Below are 26270 nucleotides of genomic sequence, written 5' to 3'. Positions count from 1 at the left end.
TTCTTTCGCTTGTTGGGTCAAAATCCTGGAACTCCCTAACAACACTGGGTATTCCTTCACCACATGGATTGCAGTAATCCAAGAAGGCAGCTCACATCCACCTTGTCAAGGGCAATTAGTGATGCACAACAAAGACAAACCAGCGATTCTCGCATCTCATGGAAGGAAAAAGAAAACACCTAGCTAACTCTGGAACAGCAGCCTAGGTAGTATTCATGTCAAATTCCTGAAAACTACTGTAGGCAAGAGGTGTGGTTAGACAGAACTCAGATGTTGCAGCTATTGTTACCATTGCATCTGATTATTGGCATTGAAAGTAAATCAGTGCCAGATTTGGAGGTGGCTCAAGGAAGAGATAGTGAGGGTTCAGAGCAAGTATGTTTCCTTAAAGAAAAATGATGGAAATAACAAACCCAGAGCCCCCTGTATGTCAAGGAGCTTAAAGGAAAAGATAAAGTAAAAAGCTTATACAGATACTGAAGGCTCAATACTGCTGAAAATCTAGAGAAGAATAAAAAATGTAGGGGTGGAATTAAAAAGGAAACGAGGAAAGAACATGAAAAAAATATTGGCAAGTAAAATCAAAGAAAACCCAAATATTTTTATAAATCCATAAAGAGCAAGAAAGAATAAAGCCTAATAGGGACCACAAGGGTAACCTGTGTGTGGAGATGAAGAACGTGTGTATGTTTCTTAATGAATATTTTTCATCTGCTTTCATAAAAGAGAGGGACAATACAGACATTGCAACCAGGGAGGAGGAGTGTGAAGTATTAGATGAAATTAACAGTGAGAGACTAAGTATTAACGTCTTTGAAAGTGGATAATTCCACAGGCCTGACTGAAATATAAGCCAGGCTGTTGAGGAAAGCAAGGGAAGAAATAACGGAGGCTCTGACCATCATTTTCCAATCCTCTCTGGCTATAGGTATGATGCCAGAGCACTGGAGGGCATCTAACGTTGTACCATTGCTTAAAAAGGGAGAAAGGGTTAGATTGAGTAGCCAGCCTAACCTTAATGGCAGGAAAGATATGAGGTGAAAATTGGCAGCTTTAGTAATGATGGTTAAAGGTTCATCTCGGGGTCGAACATGACACCAATATTGCGAACAGTCAGGTTCAGCCTCAGTTGCTACAGAGTAGGTGGTGTGGATGCAGAGTCTGTGGCAGAGACCAAAGACAATGGCTTCAGTCTTCCAAATATTTTCATTCATGCCAGCTCTCCTAGAAGAATCCATTCAGTTCCATGCCCTTCTCTATGCCTGTAGCATTCAAGTTATTCCCCTCCAAGTGCCTATTCAATTTCCTTTTGAAATCATTTTCTCTGTTTCCACCACTCTCATCAGCAATGGATTCCAGGCCACTACCACTCCCTGCTTAACGTTCTTCTAAGAAAAGAATTTAAAACCTTAGTCCTCATACCATCAGCTCATGGGTAAAGCTTCTCTTTATCTACCTTATCTAAGCCTGTCATAATCTTGCACACATGTATCAAATCTCCTTGGCTCCAAGGAGAACAACCCCAGCTTCAACCTAGCCTTGTAGCTAAATTTTCTTATCCCTGGAACCATTCTGATAAATCTCCTTTTCACCCTGTTGAGGACACTCATATCCTGGTGACCAAAACTGGGCACAATACTCCAGTTGTGACCTAACCAGGGCTTAATAAAGGTTCAGCATAACTTCCTTGCATTTGTACTTCTATTTATGAAGCCCCGGATCCCCTATGCTTTGCCAACTGCTCTCTCAATATGTCCTACCATCTTCAAAGATCTATGGATGTGAACCCCCAAGCCTCTCAGTCCCTACATAATCTTTAGAACTGTGCTATTAAGTCTATATTGCCTCTCCCTATCCCTTCTTCCAAAATGCATCACCTTGCATTTCTCTATTAAATGCCATCTGCTACTTGTGTGCCTATTCTGCTAGCCTACTTATGTCCTGTTGCAATTGATTGGTATAATCCTCACTGTTTGCCACTCCTCCAAGTTTGGTATAGTTGGAAAATTGAGATTTTAGCCTGTCCACTATCCAAGTCATTTACATTTATCAAAGCAGTAGTAGACCTAGCACTGAAACTTGTGGACAGCACTGTCTACCAATCTCCAGTCTGAAAAATAGCCATTTACCATTACTTCTTCAAGTCACTGAGGAAGGAAATATGGCTGTGAAAGCAAGTTTTAGTAAACACCTTGTCAAACACCAGGAGAGAAATGGAAAGCAATGAAGGTGAACAGGGCAAAAGAGACAAGCGGAAATCCTGTTGGAGAGAAGAGCAGTACTTCTTCAATGAAGAGTCATACGGACTCAACGTTAACTGTATTCCTCTCCGCAGATGCTGTCAGACCTGCTGAGTTTTTCCAGCTATTTTTGTTTTTGTTTCATTTACCATTACTCACTGTTCTGTCCTTAAAACAATTTTTTAAATCAAGCTGACAATTACCCTCCTAATCCAGTGCTTTAAGTTTGTTATATGGCCTTTTATGTGGTAGTTTGTCAACTTAAAAAAAAATCCATATGGACAACATCCATCACATCCCCCTCTTCCACTGATCAAAAAATTCAATTTGATTAGTCAAGCTTGATCTGCCTTTTAGAAATTCTTGCTGGTTCTGCTTAATTCAAATCTTTCCAAGCATCTGATTTCGCGCTCCCCCCACCGCCCCCCTCCCTCTCAATTTATTGTTTCTAAAACCTTACTCGCTCCTGCTGTTTAAAACGACTGGCCTGTAGTTACTACGAATGTCCTGACACCCTTTTATGAATAAGGGTGTCATGTTTTCCACTTTCCAATCCTCTGGCACCTCTCTCTTATCTGGGGAACATAGGAAATGGGAGCAGGAGTAGGCCATTCGGCCCCAGATCCTCCTCTGCCATCCAACTAGATCATGGCTGATCTACCTCAATGCCATTTTCCTGCACTATCCCCATATCCCTTGATGTCTTTAATAGCTAGAAATCTATCAATCTGTCTTGAATGTACTCAATGACTAAGCCCTCTGGGGTAGAGAATTTCAAAGATTCATCACACTGAGTGAAGAAATTACTCCTCATCTGTCCTAAATGGGCTACTTCTTGTTCTGAGACTGTCCCCCTTGGTTCTAGACTCCCCAGAAACATCCTTTCTGCATCTACCCTTTGGAGCTCTGTGTAAGAATCTTGTAGGCTTCAATTAGATCATCTCTCCTTCTCCTAAACTCTAGAAAATATAGGTCAAGTCTCCTCAATCTCTCCTGATAGAACAATCCCGCCATCCCAGAGATTAGTCTTGTGAACCTGCGTTGCATTCCTGCTAAGGCAAGTATATCCTTCCTTGGGTAAGGCGACCAAAACTGTGTACACTACTCCAGGTATGATCTCACCAAAGCTCTATACAATTACAGCAAGAATTCTTTACTCTTATACTCAAATCCATTTGCAATAAAGGCCAACATACTATTTGCCTTCCTAATTGTTTGCTGCACCTGCATGCTAGCTTTCGGTGACTTATGAACAAGGACATCTGGGTCCCTTTGGACATCAACACTTCCCAATCTCTCACCACTTATGAAATACTCTGCATTTCTATTTCCTACCAAAGCAGATTACTTCACGTTTTTCAACATTATATTCCATCTGCCATGTTCTTGCCCACTCACTTAGCCTGTCTAAATCTCCTTGAAGCCTCTTTGCATCCTTCTCAAAACTCTCATTCCTGCCTAGGTTTATGTCATCAGAAAATTTGGTCCCCACACCCAAATCATTGATGTAGATTGTGAATAGCTAGGGCCTAAGCACTGATCCTTGTGGTATCCCACTATTCACAGCATCCCAACCTGAGAATGACCATTTATTCCTAATGTTTTCTGTCTTTTAACCAATTCTCAATCCATGCCATTATGTTACCCCTAATCCCATGTGCTCTAATTTTGCTTTCTAAACTCCTGTGTGGGACCTTATTGAAAGCCTTCCAAAAATCCAAATACACCACATCCATTGGTTTCCACCTTATCTATTCTGCTGATTACTTTCTCAGAAAAACTGTCAGGTTTGTTAAACATGATTTCCCTTTCATAAATCCATGGAAGATTATGGCACACCCACTTCCCTTTGAAACCTGAGGTGCATGTCATCTGGACCAGGTGACTTATCCACTGTAAGCATAACCAATTTATCCAGTAAAATCTGACTTTCAATTGTCAATCCATCCCTTAACTCTACCATCCCTTCTACCGATATTTTAATTGCACTAAATTTCTTCTTGTCCAGTACTGGATGTCAGATGAGCAGGAGGGGTCGAGAGAGAGGTTGCCGTCAGCTACATGCTAAAATGTGTTTCTGGATAATGTCATAACGGGAAAGCACATAAATTAAAAATAAAGGGAGCCAAGAATAGATCTTTGGGAGATACCAGAGGTTACTGCGCAAGTGAGATAATAAGCTATTGCAGGTGATTGTCTACTTACAATTAGATAAGACGGAACCAACTGAGTGCAGTTCCGTACAGATGGATGACTATTGGAAGGCATTATTAATGGGTGGTGTGATCAACAATGCTGAAGGACAGGGGATATTTACTTTTGTTGTAGTTGTATAGAATATCATTCGTGATGGAGAACACGGACAGTTTGTGGGAAATTGGGTCTCTTGCTCCTTTCAGCTGCTTTGTGAATCTTTTAACTCCTGAAGATTCCAGAACAATGCAAGAGAGTTGGCAGCTGTAATGGTGGAGAGCATTGGAGAATGCAGAGTCTAAAGCAGAAAAAAAATCCAACATGAGCATTGTTATTGGTTATAAACTATGATTCCTTGAACTGAGCCAATTTGTTGTGTATAACTAATTTCAATGAGCTAGTAGAAGTTCGCTCCAATTAAATGTAGGGGAAGACCAAAGCCATTGTCTTCAGTCCCTATGACAAATTCTTCTCCCGTACTCCTGATTTCATCACCCTCCCCTTCCAACTGAGTATGAACCAACTTGTTTGCAATGTTGATGTGGTACTTGAGAAATATGGTGGCCTGTTTTGAATGTAGAGCTCATGCCTACTAAGACTATGTCAGCTGACTAAAGAGGAAGCTGGATAAATACATAAGAAAGGAATATAAGGTTATATTGATAGAGTTAAATTGAAAAGGGGCAGGAGGGGCCTGCTGTAGAGGATACACAGCCATGGATCAGTAGTGCTGTATGCTCTGTGCCATGTGCTAAGAGCATTACATATAGGAGAGAAACATTAGTATAATGGTGCTGCCCAATTGTACCAAATAAAAGCAGGATCATTCTTCAGCTTTGTACAATCCATTTTCAAAAGTGGATCCAAAGCCAAACATCAATCTTCCCCCCACTAGACCCTAGTCCTCCCGCGGTCAGAGGCAGCCCGCATGCGTAGTTACCCCCGGAAGCGAATCTGTGAGGTCAACCGCAGTTGCCGAATGGCTCGAGCAGGCGGCCATTTTGTGAGTCGGCGCAGAAGCGGCGAGTGTTGCGCGCGCCACGGGGCCCGGATGAGTGGACGCTGTTAGTGCGAAAGGCGGCGGCAGCCCCGAGGTCGGCAGCAGTGGGATCAGCGAAGCGACAGCTCCAGGAGTCGGCCCGAGGCACAGGCCCAGCTCCAACCCCCGTTCACACCCACCAGCCTCCTTATCTCCTTCACCTCGACCCCCCCGGGCCTGAAGAGTGGGATGTGCGGCGGCTCCGAGCGGATGGAGTGAGCGGCACCGGGGAGTCGCGGAAGTCAATGCCGAGTTCGGATACGCGCGGCGGGAGCCGGGGTCGCAGCCCCAGCGGGAGGAGACGCCCGAGTGAGAGCGGCCCGGCTCAGACCCGGGAGAAAGGTCGCTGCGCAACGGCCGCCGCCGCTCCTCCTCCCTCGAGTTCGCGGCGCAAGAAACGCCGCAGTAAGCACTCGGCCGAGAGTCGGGCCCAGCGGAGGGACGGCAAATACCCGGTCACCGCCGCGGCCGCGGCTTGCTCGGCATCGGGGCCCTCTGCTATCCCGCTCTCGCTCCGCGGCCTGGTCGAGTACGACGACGTGAGCTCGCAGTCGGAGAATTTCGGCTTCAGCCCCGCGTCTTCCGCTGGGCGCCGACCCGAGCGCTCCCGGGACAAGGAGAGGCGGAGACGGGACAAGGGCAAAGAAAGCTCCCGGTCCCGGGCCGACGGCAAGGCCAAGAGTAAGAGCCGGAGCCGGAACAAAGCAGCAGCGGCCGAGCAACCGGTCCAGGGCGACAAGGAGGTCCGAGGAAGCCGCGCTTCGCACCGCAGTGACAAAGAGACGCCCGCGGCTTACAGGGAGCCTCCGCCGCGGGCCTACCGGGAGGCCGACTGGGAGGCTCCGCGGGCCTACCGCACCTCGGCCTCGCCTGGGCACCGCAGCCCGCCTTACCGGGAGCAGAGCCCGTATGGGACGGCCGTGTCCTGCTACCCACAGGCCTACGGAGCCGGCTCCAGCCACAGCCCCAGCAGGCCCGCCGCCTTCGAGCTGTACGGCCGCAGCCCCCCGCCGCCCCTCTTCGCTTTCAAGCCGCTATACAGTTCGCGGGAGCCGGCCTTGCACCCCAGCTACACCGGCCGTTCTCCCAGCCCTTACTCGACGTCCCGCCGCCGCTCGCCCAGCTTTTCCCGGCACCTCAGCCCCTACGAGTATGGCGGCCTATCCCCTACTCCCTACGCCAGCAGCAGCCGTCGTCGCTCGTCCAGCCCCTACAGCCGGAGCCCGGAGCTCAGGTAAGACGCTGTCAGTCTGTGTGACCATCTCAAATGTTAGCTTCGTTATAATGTCATTACGTTTCTACAAATATATTTAAAGTTAGCCTGAAATATATTTATTCATACATCAAATATACCATAAATTCTGGGACATAATCTATTCATCCGTGAAATATACCATAAGATCTGGAATACTTGTATTCGTACATGAAATATACTATAAAATATCGAGTATAATGCATCCACATACTGCAGTCTGAACAATAATATATAATATAACATTAATAATAATATATCCTTACATCAGATATGCTTCAAAGTTTAAAATGAACTGTACATTACACTTAGTGTTTATGTAATAAATTCCTAATTTATGTCAAATATTTCTGCCAGATGTTGAGTAGAAAGTATCACATAACCATCAAATGGGTCATTTAATTTGTACAAAATAATATGTCCGGTATACTATATTTTGTATGGATGTTTTGTAAAGTTTTATTTAGGGTTTGTAACAGAATAATTATAGTTTCAAGTTGTTATAACATCTAAGAAGGGAAGGTTATGTAGTGTTGGTTTGGGTTGTCTAAAACTAATTGGTGTCCTAATGTCCTGAAGCTCTTGAAGGGTATGCATGTTCTTTGTGAAGGAACAAATTTGTAATGAGTTGAATGGTGAGCTTCATACTATTAATGCACTTGTGGTTTTCACCTATACTAGATAGAAAGTATGTGACTTGCAGTTCCCTCCTGTGAAATCACTGTCTTATTTTGTAGTTTGTCATTCTTGATTTAATTCTCTACCAATTCTTACTGATGGCAGCAGCAGGTCCTCTCTTTCTAATGGGTGTGACACTTTGAAGTACTGTGAGAATATTTCAACTGTTATTTTGGTAGTTAGTATAATCAAGTTTGCGTTAATGTTAAAATGTTTTGGGAACTAAAGCACTGCAATTATAGTATTACATTCTTGTTTGTTAGGCTAACTTTAGCTGCCAATTTATGTTTTTATGACCGATTTAGTAATAACCAGTAGGAACTTAAATGTTAAGTTGCTGGTAGTCTGTATAAGAATGTGAGGATCTAAGTAAGAATGAACCTGAGTGTTTGCCCTTGTTTGGGTATTGTGTGGTTGATTGCAATGGCTGGTTGCAGTTGTCAGGTTTTGAGATTTTTCGGCCACTGTTTCTTTTAAATGATCAAATGCTCCAAGTTGCCCGTACTGTTAGCAAAAATTAGCTTGCTTTGTATTTATGATTTGTATGTGCTCTGTGGCAGTGGTGTCGGAGTTCTTTGTCTTCATTGGAACAATGGAGCCTTGGGGACCATTTATAGTGTGATACAAATATGCCTTGGTGTTCTGAATTGGGAGTTGTAAGTCAACAATGCTTAGAAAGCAAATCTTTTTGAAATATCCTGACCCACAAAATTTGAACGGGACTAAATAGCAAGTAAGAAATACAAGAATCTAATAAAACTTGTACATGGAGAGCTGGATTGCTGGGGTTTCGGAGTAAACCCACTTGCTATTGTTTGGACACCCTTGTTCTATTGGCATTGAAAAGTGGTCTCTCACATTGGCTGATTGGATTCTCTTAAGCAACATTCTGTATGTTATCTTTACAGCTCTCAATATTGCACAAATTAAACCTGTGGTGTTAAGACCATACAACTGTAGTTGCCGCCTTTGGTTTTCATTTATTATATTTTGATATTCGTGCTTAACCTCTGAAATTTGGCCAAAGTTCTGTGCAGCCTTACATATAAACAGGTGATTAAGCCAAGAGCTCATATTATGGAGGGTGCATTCATTGTTCTCCTTGTTATATGCAAGAACAGTAATGTCCAGGCTTCTTGTTTTCACAAGCTACATTACACAGGGGGCGAACCAACAAATAAGCCTGCAGCTTGGACATTTCTGCTGAAAACAAATAATGCAAATTGTAGTTATTTGTTCATGTATGAAGTTTATACTCTACTCAATTTAAAGTTGCTTACTTCAAATTAACTCTTAAGTGTTTTAGCTATCCGTTTTGCTGTATCTATGAGGCTCAATTCCAATATTTAATAATTCTCATTTCTTCCTGCAAGAAATGACTTTGCATTATCAGAAGTAGACATATGCTCTTTAAATGATTCAGACTTTGTTTGCATTCAAGTTAAATGATTTGTGCATTAGGTCTAATTATTTGGGCCATGATTGATTGCATGATTTGCATTTTCAGGAGGCCTAAGTCACGGAGTAGAAGTCCGTATTATTCTAGACGCTCAAGATCTCGCAGCAAGCACCGTGTGTCAAGGTCTCGCAGTCGTCAGTCAAGCATTTCACCAAACAGTTTAACTTACAAAACTAGCCTTGCAGCTGAGCTGAGTAAGCACAAAAAAGCAAGAGCTTTTGAGGCCGCTAAAAATAATGCGAAAATATCTAATGCACTTAATGCAACTACTGCCAAGGCAAGTAGCAATGCTAGTTCAACGACAACAGCCCATGCATCTCAAACAAAGGATACAAGAGAGGCAAATAAGCTCAAGACTGAGCGAGTAGCTGTTTCCCCATTAGACACTGGAATGCAGGTAACAGTTAAAGATGAGAAACCGAAAGCCAAGGCGAATACTCAGGAGGCAAAAATAGACTTTGACTCAAACATGGAAAAAAAAGAGGCAGCACAGGCAAACTTGGGGGCCAAAGTTCCCAAAACCCCAACAGTGAAAGTGGAGTCAATGACACCAAAAGAAAAACTCAAGCAAGCTGTGCCAAGTGAAGCTGCAAAGGAGAAAGAGAAGAATCTAACCCTACAAACATCAATGCTGCCTTCACTACCCCTGCTCCCAGTGCTGACCAAGGAGGAGCATGACGATGTGAGCAGGTAAGAGTTGCTGTATAACTTGGTGGAACTTTCAGTTACAAATATGAGTTGGGACAGGAAGTGTTGAAGAATTGATTAGTTTTTGAAGCTCCTTGCTTTCTGAATTTTATTCTCATATTTCTGCTTGTGAATGCATTTTGTTTTGTTTTGAAGACAGTAAAATAGTTTGTTCTTTAAAAGTGCAGGCCTTAAAGAATGAGGACTTGCATTTATAAAGCACTTTTATTTCCTCTGAACTTTGAGTACTCCAGGGCCAGTGATTTACTTCTGAAGTGAAATTGTGTAAACAAATGTGACAGTTAGCTTAAACAGAGCTCGATTGCACAAATAGCAATAAAATTAGTGACCAGTTGATTGGTTTTGGTGATGTTGGTTGAGGGATGAATATTAACCAGGATCCAAGAAAGCTTCCTATTTATTCATTGAATCATGCCATGGATATTTTACATCCACCTGAGAGGGTATGTGGGGCTTTGGTTCAGTGTTTGATCCAAAAAGGAATGCTGCACTCCATTAGGCTAGATTATTCTTCAGGGTGCGGTAGTGTAGTGGTTCTGTTACTGGACTAGTAACCCAGAACTTGAAAGTTCAAGTCCCACCATGGCAGTTTGAGGATTTTGATTCAGTTTTTAAAAACAAACTGCTACAAGAGACTGCAGCAGTTCAAAAGAAATGCCGACAACTGCCTTCTCAGGGCAACTGAGGATGATCAATAAATACCAGTCTAGTCAGCTACTTTCAGAAATGTGCAAAAAAAAAGTTCTGGAGTGAAGGGCGAATCCATGAACTCTGACTTAGGAAGGAGAATGATACCAAATAAGGTAAGCTGTTGCTTAAATACCCCTGTTTGAGGGTTTCTTGGTGTTTTGGTAGACGAGAAGGAAAAGTGCTACTTCAGTGTGCTTGGCTTAGGTATGAATATTGAATAATTATTGTGTGTCAGTATTTGCGGTAGAGGAAGCCTGGTGGACAGTGCAAGAAAACTAATATTAAATTAGGGATGGGTATATAACAAAATCAACATATGCAAATTAACAGTAATGAAGAAAGTAATGGCACTAAAGAGTCACAAATCACCAGGACCAGATAGTTTCCATCCTAAGGTTTTAAAGAAAGTAGGTGAGAACATGGCAGATGCCTTATTTTCCAAAGTTCTCTTGATTTCAAGAACTATTCTTCATATTTAAAAATTGTACACTACATTCCACTGTTTAAGAAAGATGAGAAAGGGAAACCACAGGATTAAAGACAAGTTAGTCTTGACATCTTTTCCCAGAAAATTACGAAAGTATATGATGAAGGATAGGGCGATTGAACACCTTGAGAAAGCTTTGAGCTGATCAGGAAGCTAACATGGATTTGTAAATTGCAGGTCGTGATGGATGAACCTGATTGAATTTTTTGAAGAACAACTTAGCTGTTGGATAGAAAGCCACATATCTGAGTTTGCCAATGACCAAGATATACAATATTGCAAGTTGTGTAGATGGAAGTGTAATATTATAAAGAGGTATTAACAGATCAGGTGAAAGAGAAAAGTGTGAGAAATGGATTTCAGCATAGCCAAATGTGAAATCGTTTATCTTGGATCTAAAAAGTAGAGAGCAGAGTACTTTCTAAATGACGATTTAGCAGAGATCTAAAGACGCTTAGGGTCCATATAAATAGATCATTAACATGGCATGAACATACTCTAAAGAGCCAGAAATTTCAGAAGTGAAATTTGTTGTGATCCTAGCTGATGTTACTGATGGACAAGCCAGATCCCAGGGTGGAATCCGGCTTGATAGTTCCTAAATTAGCAAACAGTTTTGCGCACAAGGGGTGGTAGAAGTTTGAACTCTCTTCCACAATTGGCAATTGACACTGCGTTACTTATACATTTTAAATCTTGAGATTGACAGTTTTGTTAACTGAAGATATTAAAGGATAATGGGCAAAGATGCTTGTATTGAGTTTGATTATGTCACTACAGATCAGCTATGATCTCATTGAATGGTGGAGCAGGCTTTAGGTGCTAAATGACCTCATGTTCCTCAGTCTCGTTAAAATTTATTGCACCAAAAGGGTGTGTTTATAAATAACATGACTTGCATTGTTGACTGCCTTCCACATATCCTCTGCTAGAGCTCTTTATTGTCTGTCATCAGCCAGTATAGCAGTAAGAAAATGTTTTGCACTGTCTACCATATCATGTTTTCTATCCCCTATATTGCAGCAGATGTATTCCAACATCATAGTTATAGCATAGAGCATACAGTACAGGAGTAGAAACAGAGGTTGTGGCTATAAGACCACTGCAAGCTCTGAAGCTGAGTTCAGCAAACTCTGATCACTTGTAACATTAGATAAAATGACCAAGAAAGGTGACATTTTCATGTAAAAACTCAACTGGATAAGTGACATATCCTACAGGAAAAGAGACCAGCCCACCTCTCCTTAGCCTACTGGTCTAGTGAATTCTGCTACGTTGGTGCTCTGATTTATTGAAAGAAGAGCTTACATTTATATAGCATCTTTCATCACCTCTGGACATCCAAAGTGCTTTCCAGCTGATGAAGTAACATTGCAATGTAGTCACTTGTAGTGTAGGAAATGTGGCAGTTAATTTGCAGGCAGCTAGGTTGTCAAAGCAGCAATGAGGGTAATGATCAGATAATCTGTTTTAGTTATGTTGATTGAGCGAAAAGTATTGACTAGGACTCCTCTTCAAAATGATACCATGGGATCGTATGCATGTACCATAGAATGCAGACGGAGCTTCAGTTGAACATATCATCTGATAGACTGCACCCCTGGATGTCCAGCACAGGATGTCAGTGCAGCACTGACTATCAGCCTTGATTTTGTAATCAAGCTTCTGGAACACTCTCAACCTTTCTAATTGTGTGTGAATTGCTACATAAGCCATCATGCATTGAAATGAAAACACCCGGCAGAGGTGGCGGCACTGTGGTATACATTAGTAAGGAGTTGCCCTGGGTGTCCTCAACATTGGCGACAGATCCCTGAAGTCACATGGCACAAGGTCAAACATAGGCAGAGAAACCATCTGATGATTTCCATATACTGCAACCCCCCCCACCCCAAGCTGATTAATCAGTACTCCTCCATGTTGAACACCACTTGGAGGAAGCACTGAGGGTGACAAGGGTGCAGAATGTACTCTGGGTGGGGGCTTCAATATCCATCACCAAGAGTGGCTCGGTAGCACCACTGGCTGAGTCCTAATGGCCATAGCTGCTAGACTGGGCCTGTGGCAGGTGGTGAGGGAACCAACAAGAGGGAAAAACATACTTACCTCATCTTCGCCAACCTGCAGATACATCTGTCCATGGCAGCATCGGTAGGAGTGACCACTGCATAGCCACTGTGTAAAATTGACCAATATATCCTGTGCACACAAAGCAGGATGAATCCAACTCAGCCAATTAACGCCCCTTCAGTCTACTCTCGATCATCAGTAAAGTGATAGAAGGGGTCAACAACAGTGCTATCAAGCGGCACTTTCATAGCAATAACTTACTTACTGATGCTCAGTTTGGATTCCTTTGGGGTCACTCAGATCTTGACTCATCACGGCCTTTGTTCACACATGGACAAAAGAGCTTAACTCCAGAGGTGAGGTGAGTGACTGCCCTTGACATCAAAGCAGCATTTGACTGAGTGTGGCATCAAGGAGCCCTAGCAAAACTGGAATCATTGCAAATCGGGGAATACTCTCCACTGGTTGGAGTCATACCTAGCACAAAAGAAAATGGTTGTAGTTGTTGGAGGTCAACCACCTCAGTTCCAGAACATCACTGCAGGAATTCCTCAGGGTAGTGTCCTCGGCCCAACCATCATCAGCTGCTTCATCAATGACCTTCCTTCCATCATAAGGTCAGAAGTGGGAATGTTCAGTGATGATTGCACAATGTTCACCATTCGCAACTCTCAGATACTAAAGCAGTCCATGCCTGTATGCAGTAAGACCTGGACAACATTCAGGCTTGGGCTGACAAGTGGCAAGTAACATTCGTGCCACACAGGTGCCAGACAATGCCCATCTCCAACAGGAGAAAATCTAACCATTACTCCATGACATTCAATGGCAATACCATCATTGAATCCCCCACTATCAGCATCCTGACGGTTACCATTGACCAGAAACTGAACTGGACTAGCTATATAAATGCTGTGGCTACAAGAGCAGGTCAGAGGCTAGGAACCCTGTGACAAGTAACTCACCTCCCGACTCCCCAAAGCCTGCCCACCATCTACAAGGCACAAGTCAGGAGTGTGATGGAATACGCTCCACTTGCCTGGATGAGTGCAGCTCCAACAACACTCACCACCCAGGACAAAGCAGCCCACTTGATTGGCACTCCCTCCACCACTGACACACAAGTGGCAGCAGTGTGTACCATCTATAAGATGCACTTCAGGAGCTCACCAAGGCTCCTTTGACAGCATCTTCCAAACCCACGACCGCTACTGCCTAGAAGGACAAGGGCAACAGACACATGGGAACACCACCACCTGGAAATTCCCTCCAAGCCATTCATCATCCTGACTTGGAAACAGATTGCTGTTCCTTCACTGTTGCTGGCTCAAAATCCTGGAACTCACCCTAACAGCACTGTGGGTGTACCTACATTACAGGCTCTGCAGCAGTTCAAGTAGGCAGCTGACCACCTTTTCAAGACAGTTAGGGATAGACAATAAATGCTGGCCTAGCCGGTGATGCCAACAGCCCGTGAAAGAATAAGAACAATGTTGGAAATGCAGGGCAGTTTCATTTGCATAAGTAGAGGGAGACACCAATGCCTGATGCCAATTGGCCAGGAAACAGGAATAGGCACAGTCGTGTTGCACTGCATCCGCTGGCGTTTGCGTGGTTTCTTCCACCACTTCCATCGTTGGCGTGTGTCGGTCAGCTAGTTCCAGTATTGGTTTGTGACTGCTGATTGGTGTTACTCTCTTCGCAGCTCTCTCCATTCTATCATGTCCACTGCTGACCCACTCTCTCTCCCAATGAGTCCTTGGTGTGTGGTGCTATGAATTCTGGCTGCTGCAAGCCATATCTAATGGGCTTCATCTCATTCTCCCAACTGTTGTTGTTTAGACTACTCATACATACCACCCTGTAAGAAACTATGTAGCATAAACACGTGAACATGTTAGCAGCCTGGGAAATAACGTACAGCAAAGTGTAACCTTGTATGCAGAGTTTACTGACTGACATCCATTTGTATGTATCTTTTGCTGCAAGATGCTGTTTTGGCAACTTCATATAGACCATGCTGCTTAATATTAAGTAGTCTTGTGGTTGTTGGATGTTGTTGAAACATAATTTGATTTGTTCCAATTACTGAGGCTGTCCAGCCATTCTGGATAGCATACTATTTTCAAAGGTTTTGGTCTCCAAGCATCTGACAAAACTGGGCTTGTTGGAATGGCTTTGAGCATAGACTGATGGCTATGTTGCAGAGCGTGGCCCAGTAGATTCTGGCTGGAGGGGCTGATGGGGTGGAGATAGGAGAACTGCAAATGTTGACTAAAGATTTTAATCACATCGTATTTTATTTGGGTGTCTTATTTTCTCAAACCTTTTTTTCCACCAAAGCGTTACTGTTTCTTAGATAGTTGGGTATGGTAGTCGGCATTCGGATTGTTTCTACTAGGCCTAACATTTCGTTCTAACCCAGAGATAATTCTATAAATATGCTTCAGCTTTACTACAGATCTGCAGTATTTACTAATCTTCCGTCACTGACAGGCAGTGCGACTACATGTGCAGTGTCACCAAACTCCGCTAAAGAGAAAAGTCAGGTTAACGTGATTTGCATCTTTTATAGTATTTTACTTGATTCTCACACTGCGAGGCATATTGGGAGGACTTATTTCCACTTTTGCATAATTAAGCCATTTGTTTTGAGTTAAATTCTGTAATGCTATGGGGATCTGATTTAGTTTAGCTGGTGTGGTTAAAAACTGATTCTCATGCTACAAAATATTTGTAACGTACTTCAGTGGGAAAACTGATGACAGATGTCGGGTGAAACACTTCCGTTTCTCTGAGCCCTATCAGTGTGAAGACTTCTCTTATAAGTGGAACAATTCCTTGGTTCTATGATATTTTTGTGTTCTCTAGTGTGGTGGGTTAAAAGATTAGGTTAATTACTTTTACGTCCTTGTAACCGTGTTTTGATGAAACCCTTTATTACTTTTATCTGTACACCCCATAAAAGCCTTATTGTGAGACACAGCTTTTAGTTTTTAAAGTGGATTGGGATTATTTTAGTTGAAGAAGTCTGGTCTGTATCATGTTTTGGTGCAAGATGCTGTTTTGGCAACTTTGTATAGACCATGCTGCTTAATATTGAGTAGTCTCATGCTTGTTGGGTGGCGTTGAAGCAAAATTTGATTTGTTCCACATACTGAGGCTGTCCAGCCAACCTGGATAGAATTTTGATGCCTCTGAGCATGCATACTGGTAGACTTGAGGAGCTGGTACTATTTCCAACGGATTTGGTCTCCAAGCATTTGTCAAAACTCTGGGCTTGTTGGAATGGCTTTAAGCATTGACTGATAGCTACATTTCACAATGCTGCAGAGTGTGACCCAGCAGATTCTGGCACTTTTTGAGCAGTTCTATGTATTCTTCTCAAAATGGAAGAGTGTTAGACTAAGTTCCTTGGTGGAGGTGGGGGAAGTAAAAATGTTGAATAATGATTCTAATGAAATCACATTTTATTTGGGTGTCTTATTTTCCCCAACCTTTATCCCCAAAACCTTACTGTTTCTTGGATATTTGGATAAATTAGTTGGTCCCTAACATTTGTGCTGTTAGGAATTGCCAATCTCTCAATCTTTTCTCAGTTACCTTGCTTTTCTGAGTACATTACATAAAGCTGGGCTTTCTTGCTTTCAGCCAGGACAGACGTAATTAATTCATCTATAAATAGGATACTAAATCGCTCCTAGCGGCTTAAGGAATAAATGCACCATCTGGTGTACCGGTGAGGCGTACGTGCCAGCAGGTCTGAAGTTTGATTTCTGATCTGTGCCAAGTGGTTGTTCAGTGCTCTGGGTTATGGAGAGAGAAATTCAACTTCAAGGCTTCTGTTCTGTTTTTCATTGTGCTTGTGTAAAGATATTAGGTGAGAACAGGATTTGGTTTTCCTGTGATACCCACTGTGGCTGAATGCCTTGCCAATCATTGCTGTATTAGCCTATATGTAAATAATGGCTGCTTGGAGAACTGACTCGAGATCCTCAAATCCTTCGAACTATACCTCAGAAAATATTAGTGTCTTGGGAGAAAACTAGAACGAAGGGAAATGCAAATTGAGGCATAGGTCAGATCCAATTCCTAGTGGGTTAGGGTAAGAGTATGTCTTTAAGCACCACCCTCTATCCAGTGGTGTTACTCCTGACTGTGGAACACATTACACTGACACAGGAAATAGTTCCACTCCCATTGCAAGCATGCTTCACCTTGACCACCAAAACCTTGCAAGAAGAAGACACTGTGAGGTGGCTAAAGGTGAATTTTTTGTTGACAAGAGTAAAACAAGTTATCATGGCTGGGCCTACAGTTAGGGGAAATGGTCTGTCACGGCAAAGATTGGTAGAATTAACAGTGCACATGCAAAGGTAAATGACAGGTAGCTGCACGATGCCCAAGTGTGCACAATTCTCCTCTTGCCATTTCTTCAGTCTCAATCAGCAACATTTTTATCAATCTGCCTGACCATAACATGTAACAACAAGATTTGTCATCAGCCAGCTTTTAGCTCACTGGCCCTGTTTGTCTGAATTAAAGCATGGAATCAGCATGGCTATCTTGCCATAGCAATTGATTTGCCCTAACTGTGATAACCTGTTCATGCCCTAGGTTGCTAAACCTTATAGATTTCAATCATGTGGCTCTTGTTGGCTTTCCTGTTACTTCAAAACCTTGTCAATTATTGACCATGTTCTTTTAAGTTTCAAAACATTGAGGGATTTTTAAATCCACATCAGTGGCGCATACTTTTATTGTGGATGCTGTGGAACAGTGTGTGTAATCTATATTAAAACTCATTGATTTGAATTGATCCTTTTTGATCAGATAATTTGCCCTATTTTGATTAGCTGTTCTACCCCTCTCTGAACTACTGTGCCTGCAATGGAACTTCAGCTGCTGGACATCGCCATCAATATTATCAGAATTCTGCTCACTTGCCTTGTCAGTACATGTGGGCTGAGTCCTATTGCTGTGCTGCTTTTACATGGATTCCACTTCCAACTTGCAAAATACACACCCAAAGTGAAGATTGAGCAAGTGTTAATTGAGTGGCATTTGAGTTTGAGGGTTTAATTGGTCAGCAGCATAAAATTTCTGATAATGCGGTGTCACCCTAGCTCAGTGCAGCGCTCTTGTTTGAGCCCAGGGCTTGAGCACATAAACTGACACTTCAGTTGGAGATGCCATTGAGACATGAGGTGGAATTTGAAGATCAGTATAGTGTACTCCCAGGTTTTGTTCAAGATCAAAAATCAGCTAACTGTTCGCTCATGTCATTTGTTGTTCATTGGATTTAAGTGTGTTCAAATGGCTACCATGTTTGCCTACTGCAACAGTGACTACACCTCTCTGTGCCTCCCTTCCCTTTGCCTCAGTAGGCTGCTGAGCCTTCAACCGCCTATTCCCCATGCTTTTGTATTGCTTCCCTAAGTACCTCTGCCTCTCCACCTCCACCTTTTACTTGGAAAGATCAAACTTTTCATCACCCCTTCTGATAAGCTCTTTGGCTTGACATCTTTTTTTCCTTGAAGCTCTGAAAGTTTTGGGTTTTTTTTTACTTTAAAGTTGCTATTTAAGGGTATAGTGTTGTTCAATAGTAATTCATTCATTTTAAAGTGGTTTTGGACATAGTGAAGTTTATTTCGTCTTTGTGGGCGGAGATTAACAACGACACCTGTTGTAAAGAGAATGTTTAGACGTTTTGTACTCTGAGTGCCAGCATTTTTAAAATTGCTCTTATCTGGTTTTCTGTTAGTGTGTTTTACATGGTGCTCACAAATGATCATACTTTACTGCTGTTGAAACAGCATATTAAAGAGGGAGAGAGAAAAAGTGTTCTGATATATGAATTTAAAATTTGATGCAGTAGTATATTAAATCTCCTTCTCTGCTAACATTCCTGTGCTTGCTGAATTCTGCCTGCAATGAGAGACCAATGTTAGCTGAAGGTATTCTCAATGATCCAAATCAGTTTTTCTTTTAGAAATAAGCTGATTACATTCTGTCTGTGCTTTGCTGGACAAATACTGCTTCTTCTCCACATTGTGGATAGAAAAATGTTTTAGCAGTTCATTCATATTTAAAATCCTTGTTTTAGGCTTGTAACTGGTAAATCTGTTCATAATAACCAAGGCTTCTGGACTTTCTTTTAAGCTCATTTCATGATGTATTTTGAGAAACATGGTGTAGTGATCCAGTGTAATGAAATCTGAGCAGCCTGCCAAAACAATTGCCCGGATTTTGTTTTTTTTATAGCAAACCGTCACCATTCATCATATTTAGCCCTCTGAAACTGACTGCAACTTGAGGATTTAGCACATGGGCAGATTAAAGTTGTGTTGTGCTATTCACTGTTCCAGCATAGAATGTGCTGTGGGCTGCCCCACCACGCCAGCATTCCGTGAAATCAGTGGCGAAAACCTCTGACCTCTGACACAAGTGTGAAGTTTGGTGTTCTGTAATTATGCACAATTGGAGGGTAATTTGAAGCATAAAATTGAGGATGTTGATCTTGGGGAAGTAGATCTGGACAAAAGAAAATTAGGAAATAAGATCCTTCCTAAATGGACTGAGTATTTATATTAACCAGTTCTGACAAAAATTTTTGTTTGCAGTGTTGCAGTTCTTGCTCAGGATAGTATGAAACCAAGCAAACTAAAATATCTTTTGGAGAACAAACATCCTGTCTTCAAAGATATATCACAAGATTTTTTTTCAAACAAAAGCCTTTTCAGTTGAACGGATAGATGAAGGTAATCAAAGAACACAGTGCTACTTGAAGTATCCTATACTGTCACATATCCTATACTGTCACACATCAAATAGTGTGAAGTGTAGCATCTTGTACGATTGAAAGCCTTATACCTCCTGCAGTAACTGAAATGACATTGATTGGATGGGAATGAACTCTCCAGCTAAGTCTTATCTAACTGTCTGACAATGATTAGCCTCGGAATTGCTGATATGGCAGGAGGCATAGAGGAGCAGCTAGTCAAAGCAGTGAGGGAAAGCCCATTTTTTCGCACTAATTGATGGGAGTACCCTTGACCAGTGCAGCACAAATTATGGTTTTCATTTGATACGTGAGTTCATCTGAGACCAAAGAGAACTTTTAATTTTGCCCCTCTGTCTCTCAACTGCTGAGCAGCTGTTCAGAATTTTAGACTAGTATGTAATAGATAAGAAGACAACCTGGAATTGTGTCAAAATTCAGATGGATAGGTTAACAGGCAATTAGGGATGGACAATAAATGCTGGTATGCATGAATTAATATTTATTTTAAAAAGGCACGACTGGATGCAATGGTAAATTTGCTGCTCGGGGCAAATCGTTGGTACTATTGTATACACTATGCAGGCAAGTATTATCTGCAAAGTGATGTGAGAATGTCTAGCATGTACTAACTACCACTGTCAAAGTTGCGAACCTTATGAAAGTTTGACAACTGAATGCATGGGCCTTCCCATGCCATGTGAAGAGGTGGGATTCTTGCACCAGCAACTTCTGCTTCATACAGAAGTTGATGGCGCTCTTAATATTAAAGTTTTGGGAAGAACCCAAAAACTTGGAGTGCTGTACATTTTTTATCATCTCCAACTCCTCACTTCCTGAACCGTCTCCTCCAGGTTTTGCTGGGATATTTGCTGACATTTTGACAAGCTTAATGAACTTAACAGCCCCCACAAAAGAAAAACAACAAAAACATGCTTTGACATAGCTCCCTGTTGCTTGCCAGTTTAACACTCCACCCTGTTCTCTTGCCCACATGTCTGTCCTTGGCTTGCTGCATTGTTCCAGTGAAGCCCAATGCAAACTGGAGGAACAGCACCTCATCTTCCGACTAGGCACTTAACAGCCTTCCGGGCTGAATATTGAATTCAACAACTTTAGATCTTAAACTCCCCCTCCCCCCATCCCCACCCCGTTTCTCCCCCCCCTTTTTTTTTTTCAATAATTTATATAGATTCTTCTTTTCCCACCTATTTCCATTATTTTTAAATCTAAAACTAAAACTTTGTTAGTCTTTCCACCCCACCCCCACTAGAGCTGTACCTTGAGTATCCTGCCTTCCATTCTTAATTAGCACTTTTCTGAGATAATATCACCACCTTCAACACCTCTTTGATCCTTTTGTCTGTGACATCTTTTGATTATCTGCTCCTATCACTGCTCGCTTATCCCCACAATCACCCCACCCTCAGCTTCTCTCCCCCTTCCCCCCGCCCCCCCCACCTTAGACCAGCTTATATTTCACCTCTCTCCTAACTATACTCAGTTCTGCCGAAGGGTCGTGAGGACTCGAAACGTTAATTGATTTCTTCTCCACCGATGCTGCCAGACCTGCTGAGTTTTTCCAGGTAATTCTGTTTTTGTTTTGGATTTCCAGCATCCGCAGTAGCTTTTAGCTTTTTGTTTTTATCTCTTTGACATAGCTACTTCAATCTAAAATAAAGTCTGCCCTATGCTTCAGAGGTATAATTTGACAAACCAAAGAAGGGGAGATTAAGAGAGGTGATGAAGTTTAGTCAAAGCGGTTAGTTTTAGTCTGGGTCTTCAAATCAGGTGTTTAACGAGGGAATTTGGAGCTGAGGTGACTCCAGGCACGACCAACTATGGTAGATTGAAGAATGGGAAGAGTGAGGGTGGGGAAAATAATGCTCAATGCAGAATTATTTGCAAACCAGTATGATCCCAGAGGTCATAAGAAATAATAACATGAATAGGCCATTCAGCCCTTCAAAGCAGCTCTGCCATTCAGTAAGGCCATGGCTGATCTTCTAACTCACCTACATCTGCCCACGTTTTCCCATCACCCCTGATTCCCTTAGCATCCAAAAATCCGTCAGCCTCTGAGTTGAATATACTTGACGACTGAGCGTCTATTGCATTTCGTGGTAGAAAATTCCAAAGGTTTACAACCCTTCAAGTGAAGAAATTTCTCCTCGTCACAGCCCTAAATGGCAGACTCCTTTTCTGAGACTGTGACCCTTAGTTCTGGACTCGCCAGCCATAAGAAATATTCTCCCAATATCTACGCTGTCAAGTCCCTTCAGAACTTTGTGTGCTTCAATGAGATCTCCTTTCACTCTTCTGGACTTGAGGAAATGTAGGCCTGGCCCAGTCCATTCAATCTCTTCTCATAGGACAATCTCTTTATCCAAGGAATCAGTTTAGTGAACCTTTGTTACATCCCCTCTAAAGGCAAGAATATTCTTCCTTATATAAGGAGACCAAAACTGTACATAGGAACAGGGGTGGCTTAATGGCCCCTTGAGCCTGTTATGTTATTCAGTGAGATCGTGGCGAATCAGTGACCCGACTCCATATACCGTTTTTTGTCTCTCATTCTTTAGTATCTTTAGCTACCAAAAATCTGTCAGTCTCATTTTTAAATTAACAATTGATCTGGATGTTTGCGGAAGAGTCCCACACTTTCACCACCCTTTGCATGAAGAGGTGTTTCTTTACATCGCTCCTGAAAGGTCTGACTCTAATTTTTGACTCTGCTCCCTAGTCCTGAACTTGCCATTACTGGGAATAGTTTCTCTTGATGTACTGTATCTATTCTCCTTAATACCTTGAAAACTTGGATCAAATCACCCCATCATCTTTGGAACTCCAGGGAATGCAACACTAGTTTGTGTAATCTCTCCTCGTAATTTAACCCTTGGAGGGAGACCACATAATATTCTGATAAATCTACGCGGCACTCCCTCCAAGTAGGGAGGACCCAGCTGTAGTCTCACTGAAGCCCTATAGAATTGTGCAAAGTCCTTACTTTTGTACTCAAGTTTTTTTTTCGTAATAAAGACTAACATACAATTTGCTTTTCTAATTGCTTGCTGTACCTGCACAACTTTGGTTATTCATATATGAGTCTATCCAGGCCACTGCCAACATTTCCCAGTCTCTCACCATTTAAAAAAAAATTCTGCTTTTTTCTCTTTCCTACCAAAGTGGATAACTTCACAATTCTCTATATTATATTCCTCCTGCCCCATTCTTTACTCATTTAATCTGTTTAAATCCTTATGCAGGCTTTTTGTGTTGCCTAACAACTTACATTTCCACCTAAGTTTGTGTCACCAAGCTTAGATACATTATACTCAATGTCCACATCTAAGTAATTGATATAGATTGGAAATTGCTGATCCTTGCAGTACCTCCACTGCTTGCAGCCTTACCAACTCAAAAATGGTCTGTTTATTTCTACCCCATTCTGCCTGTTAATCAATCCTCAGTCTATGCAAATATAAACTGATGGGCTAGTTTTATAAACTGTTATACTTTTAGATTGCCATTTAAAGGACTGCTTGAGCAGCTCACTTTTTGGAGACCAGGCTCATTTCTAGTGTTGTTCTAGTATCTACTTTTTTCCCAGCTATTTCTCACAGTTTGCACTTTTTTGATTGAAGGAGACTTTACCTTGGCACGTAGTTTGAAAACAAGCAAAATTCATGTTCAGTGAATACCTGAGAGGACTGAGTTGAATTTAAGATCACAGTGGTGCACTGCAGGCATTGTGACTGGTACACTAATGCATCTATGTAGAGGGGAAAATGCTTTTGAATGACCCTAGGTAGTTGCAAAGAGACTATTGACCTTGATTCTCCTAGGGTTCATTTGAATGGTGGACAAAAATGCAAATGATATTTGATTCTGTTATCTTCAGTTTATATATTTTCTAATTACAGTCCAAAAGATGGTAATATAACAAAGGCAGTAAAGAAGGACCCTGAACGAAAGACTCGGCACTTACTAACGGACCTTCCATTGCCACCTGAGCTTCCAGGATCTGATTTACCTTCACCTAAAACTCCTGAAGAGAAGAAAGCACCTGTTCAGTCACAGATTAAAAAGCGACCCAAGTGAGTGAAAATATTTGTTTGGTGCTAAAGATCAGCCTTTTCTACGTTATGGTAGATCATTCCAAGCATTCGTGGTGTGGCATCTATGTGTGCAGGAAAATGAGCACTGAAAATGCCCTAGAAATTTGGGTAAGACAGTTCTTTTATGTGCTATTTTGAGACTTGTGTTTTTTTTTGTGTGCTGGAGCACGAGACCAGTTTCTTGTTTTCACTATGTGTTCACTACAGTTCTGCCAGTAAATTAAACTGAAAAATTGCATTTGGGAAAACTGATATTTTTTTTTAAGTATCTTTCATTACACACACTGGTGGATCTCCTATAGCATTAACTACGGTGAGTTACTTAATAATAGTACAGCTGTTAACAATTAAATGTAACGTGACAGTAAGTGCAGTACTTGTTGAATAGGCACACTATGCACAAGACCTTTGCTGTACAGATGTTTTACCTTCATACTTATATGTAGTGTATAGCTATCACATAGATGCTGCATGAAATATGATGAACCAAGGATTGAATCATTAGCAAAGGAGTGGATATAGTTACAGTGCTGTCACTAGAGGTTCAGTAAAGCAATGTGAATAGACATTGAATTTTTATAGTGCAATAAATTTCCATTTTTGGTTATCCATATGAGTTTTCCTGAGAATTAAGACATTCGAATTGATGGTTTCTTTGGGAAGAAGGCCCATTGTACAATATGAATCAGGACATTTTACTGATGCAGAGGAAGGCATGTATCAAAGAGATTTCTTAATGGCTATTTAACTTTTTGCAGTTGATGGTTAGAATGTTTGTTGTGGTGTACATTAGCTCACTCTGGGAGTGGAAGCTATTGATGTGTCCCGCTATGTGTACTTAAAGATTCCCTGGGCCTTTACTTTGGATGTATCATCAGTGGCTAACTAAGAAAGTCAAGATGGTATCAAATTGAAAAAGACATTCAATGCTGCAAAATTAGTGGTGACCCAGAAGATCAGGAGAATGTTAGAATCCAGCAAAGGATGACTTAAAAAAAGGGCGAGAAATTTGAATATACAAGTAAATTAACAAGAAATATAAAAACTGACAGTAAGAACTTCTACGGTATATAAAAAGGAAGAGAGTAGCTAAAGTGAGCATTGGTCCCTTGGGGATGAGAAGCAAGAAAATGGCAGAGGGTTTGAACAAATATTTTGTATCTGTCTTCATGGGAGAAGTTGCAGAAAACATTCCAATAATGGTAGGAGAAAATCAAGGGGCAAAAGGAAGAGAGAAACTTAAAACAATCATTTTCACTAGAGAAAGAACTAGGAAATATAATGGCACTAAAGCCGTGTTCCCAAACTTTTTCCCACTGTGACCCAATGTCGAGGCTCAAAAGTCACCGTAACCCCTCTGTGGGAGCTGGGGGGTTGTCGGGGGGGTGCGGGCAAGAGGAGAGACCTGGGAGGGGGCAGAGGTTTTAATCTTTACATATTTTTAAGAAGTTACCTTTTCAGTGGATTTTTTTGGAATTAAGGCTTCAAGTATCGGCTGTTTAGGTATGCCCGCCATTTTATTTTAAAGCCAGGATTTAAAGGGGGTTTGCTGTTAACATTCAGTCGGAGTTCTGCAGCAGCCATTGTTGTTGCAGAGCTTGCAACCCCAGAATCCCGTCTCGCACCCCCACTTTGGGTCCCGACCTCCAGTTTGAGTAGCCCTGGACTAAAGGCTGACAGGTCCCCTGGACCTGATGGCCTTCATCCTTGGACCTTAAAAGAAGCGACTGCAGAGATAATGGATGTATTGTTTGTAACCTTCCAAAATTCCATAGATTTTGGAAAACCTCAACTTTCATACCTCCATTCAAGAAAGGAGGGAGATAGAAAGCAGGAAACTATAAGCCAATTAGCCTAACATTGGTCATTGGGAAAATGCTTGAATCCATTATTAAGGAAGTAGGAGCAGGATATTTAGAAAATCACAATACAGTCAAGCAGGATCAACATGACATTATGAAAGGGAAATTGTGTTTGACAAGAGTTCCTTGAGGATGTAGCAAGCAGGGTGGATAAAGGAGAACCAGTAGCTGTAGTGTTTTTGAATTTACAAAAGTGATTCAATAAGGTGGCGCATAAGTAGTTACTGCTCAAGATAAGAGCTGATGGTATTGGGGGTAATATATTAGCATGGATAAAGGATTGGCTAAGGAAACAAAGAGTTGGGATAATGGTATCATTTTCAGGTTGGCAAACTGTAACTAGTAGGGTGGCACAGGGATCAGTGATGGGCCCTAAACAATTTGAATCTTTATTCATGACTTGGATGAAGAGACCAAGTGTATTGTAGCCAAATTTGCTGATGATACAGGGTTAGGTGGGAAAGCAAGTTGTGAGGAGAACACAGAGTCTGCAAAGGGGTATAGATAGATTAACTGAGTGGGCAAATGGTGTATTAAGTGGGAAATGTGAGGTTGTTCACTTTGGCGGGAAGAACAGAAAAGCAGAATATTATGTAAATGAAGAGAGACTACAGAATGCTGCATTATAGAGGGATCCAGGTATCCTCATACGTGAATCACAGAAAGTTAGCATGCAGGTGCAGCAAGTAATTA

General features: G+C 41.9%; 1 protein-coding gene across 3 annotated transcripts in view; it reads left to right on the top strand.

The window, feature by feature from the left end:
* The first annotated feature begins 5457 nt into the window (after window positions 1–5457).
* The window catches only part of cdk13 (cyclin dependent kinase 13), a 91096-nt gene continuing 70283 nt past the window's right edge, over window positions 5458–26270 (top strand). For 2 of the 3 annotated variants that reach the window (XM_078540135.1, XM_078540134.1), the window contains exons 1-3: window positions 5458–6706; window positions 8910–9551; window positions 23521–23694. In XM_078540135.1, the coding sequence (XP_078396261.1) occupies window positions 5718–6706; window positions 8910–9551; window positions 23521–23694 (1805 nt within the window). In that variant the 5' untranslated portion in view covers window positions 5458–5717. The remainder of the gene's footprint in view (window positions 6707–8909; window positions 9552–23520; window positions 23695–26270) is intronic. The other variant, XM_078540136.1, reaches the window with a different exon arrangement.

Source organism: Cetorhinus maximus, chromosome 4 (genome assembly GCF_964194155.1).
Source record: "Cetorhinus maximus chromosome 4, sCetMax3.hap1.1, whole genome shotgun sequence".
Taxonomy (NCBI): Eukaryota; Metazoa; Chordata; class Chondrichthyes; order Lamniformes; family Cetorhinidae; genus Cetorhinus; species Cetorhinus maximus.
The sequence above is the reverse complement of the archived record's forward strand: the minus strand, read 5'-3'. Positions and strand labels throughout refer to the sequence as shown.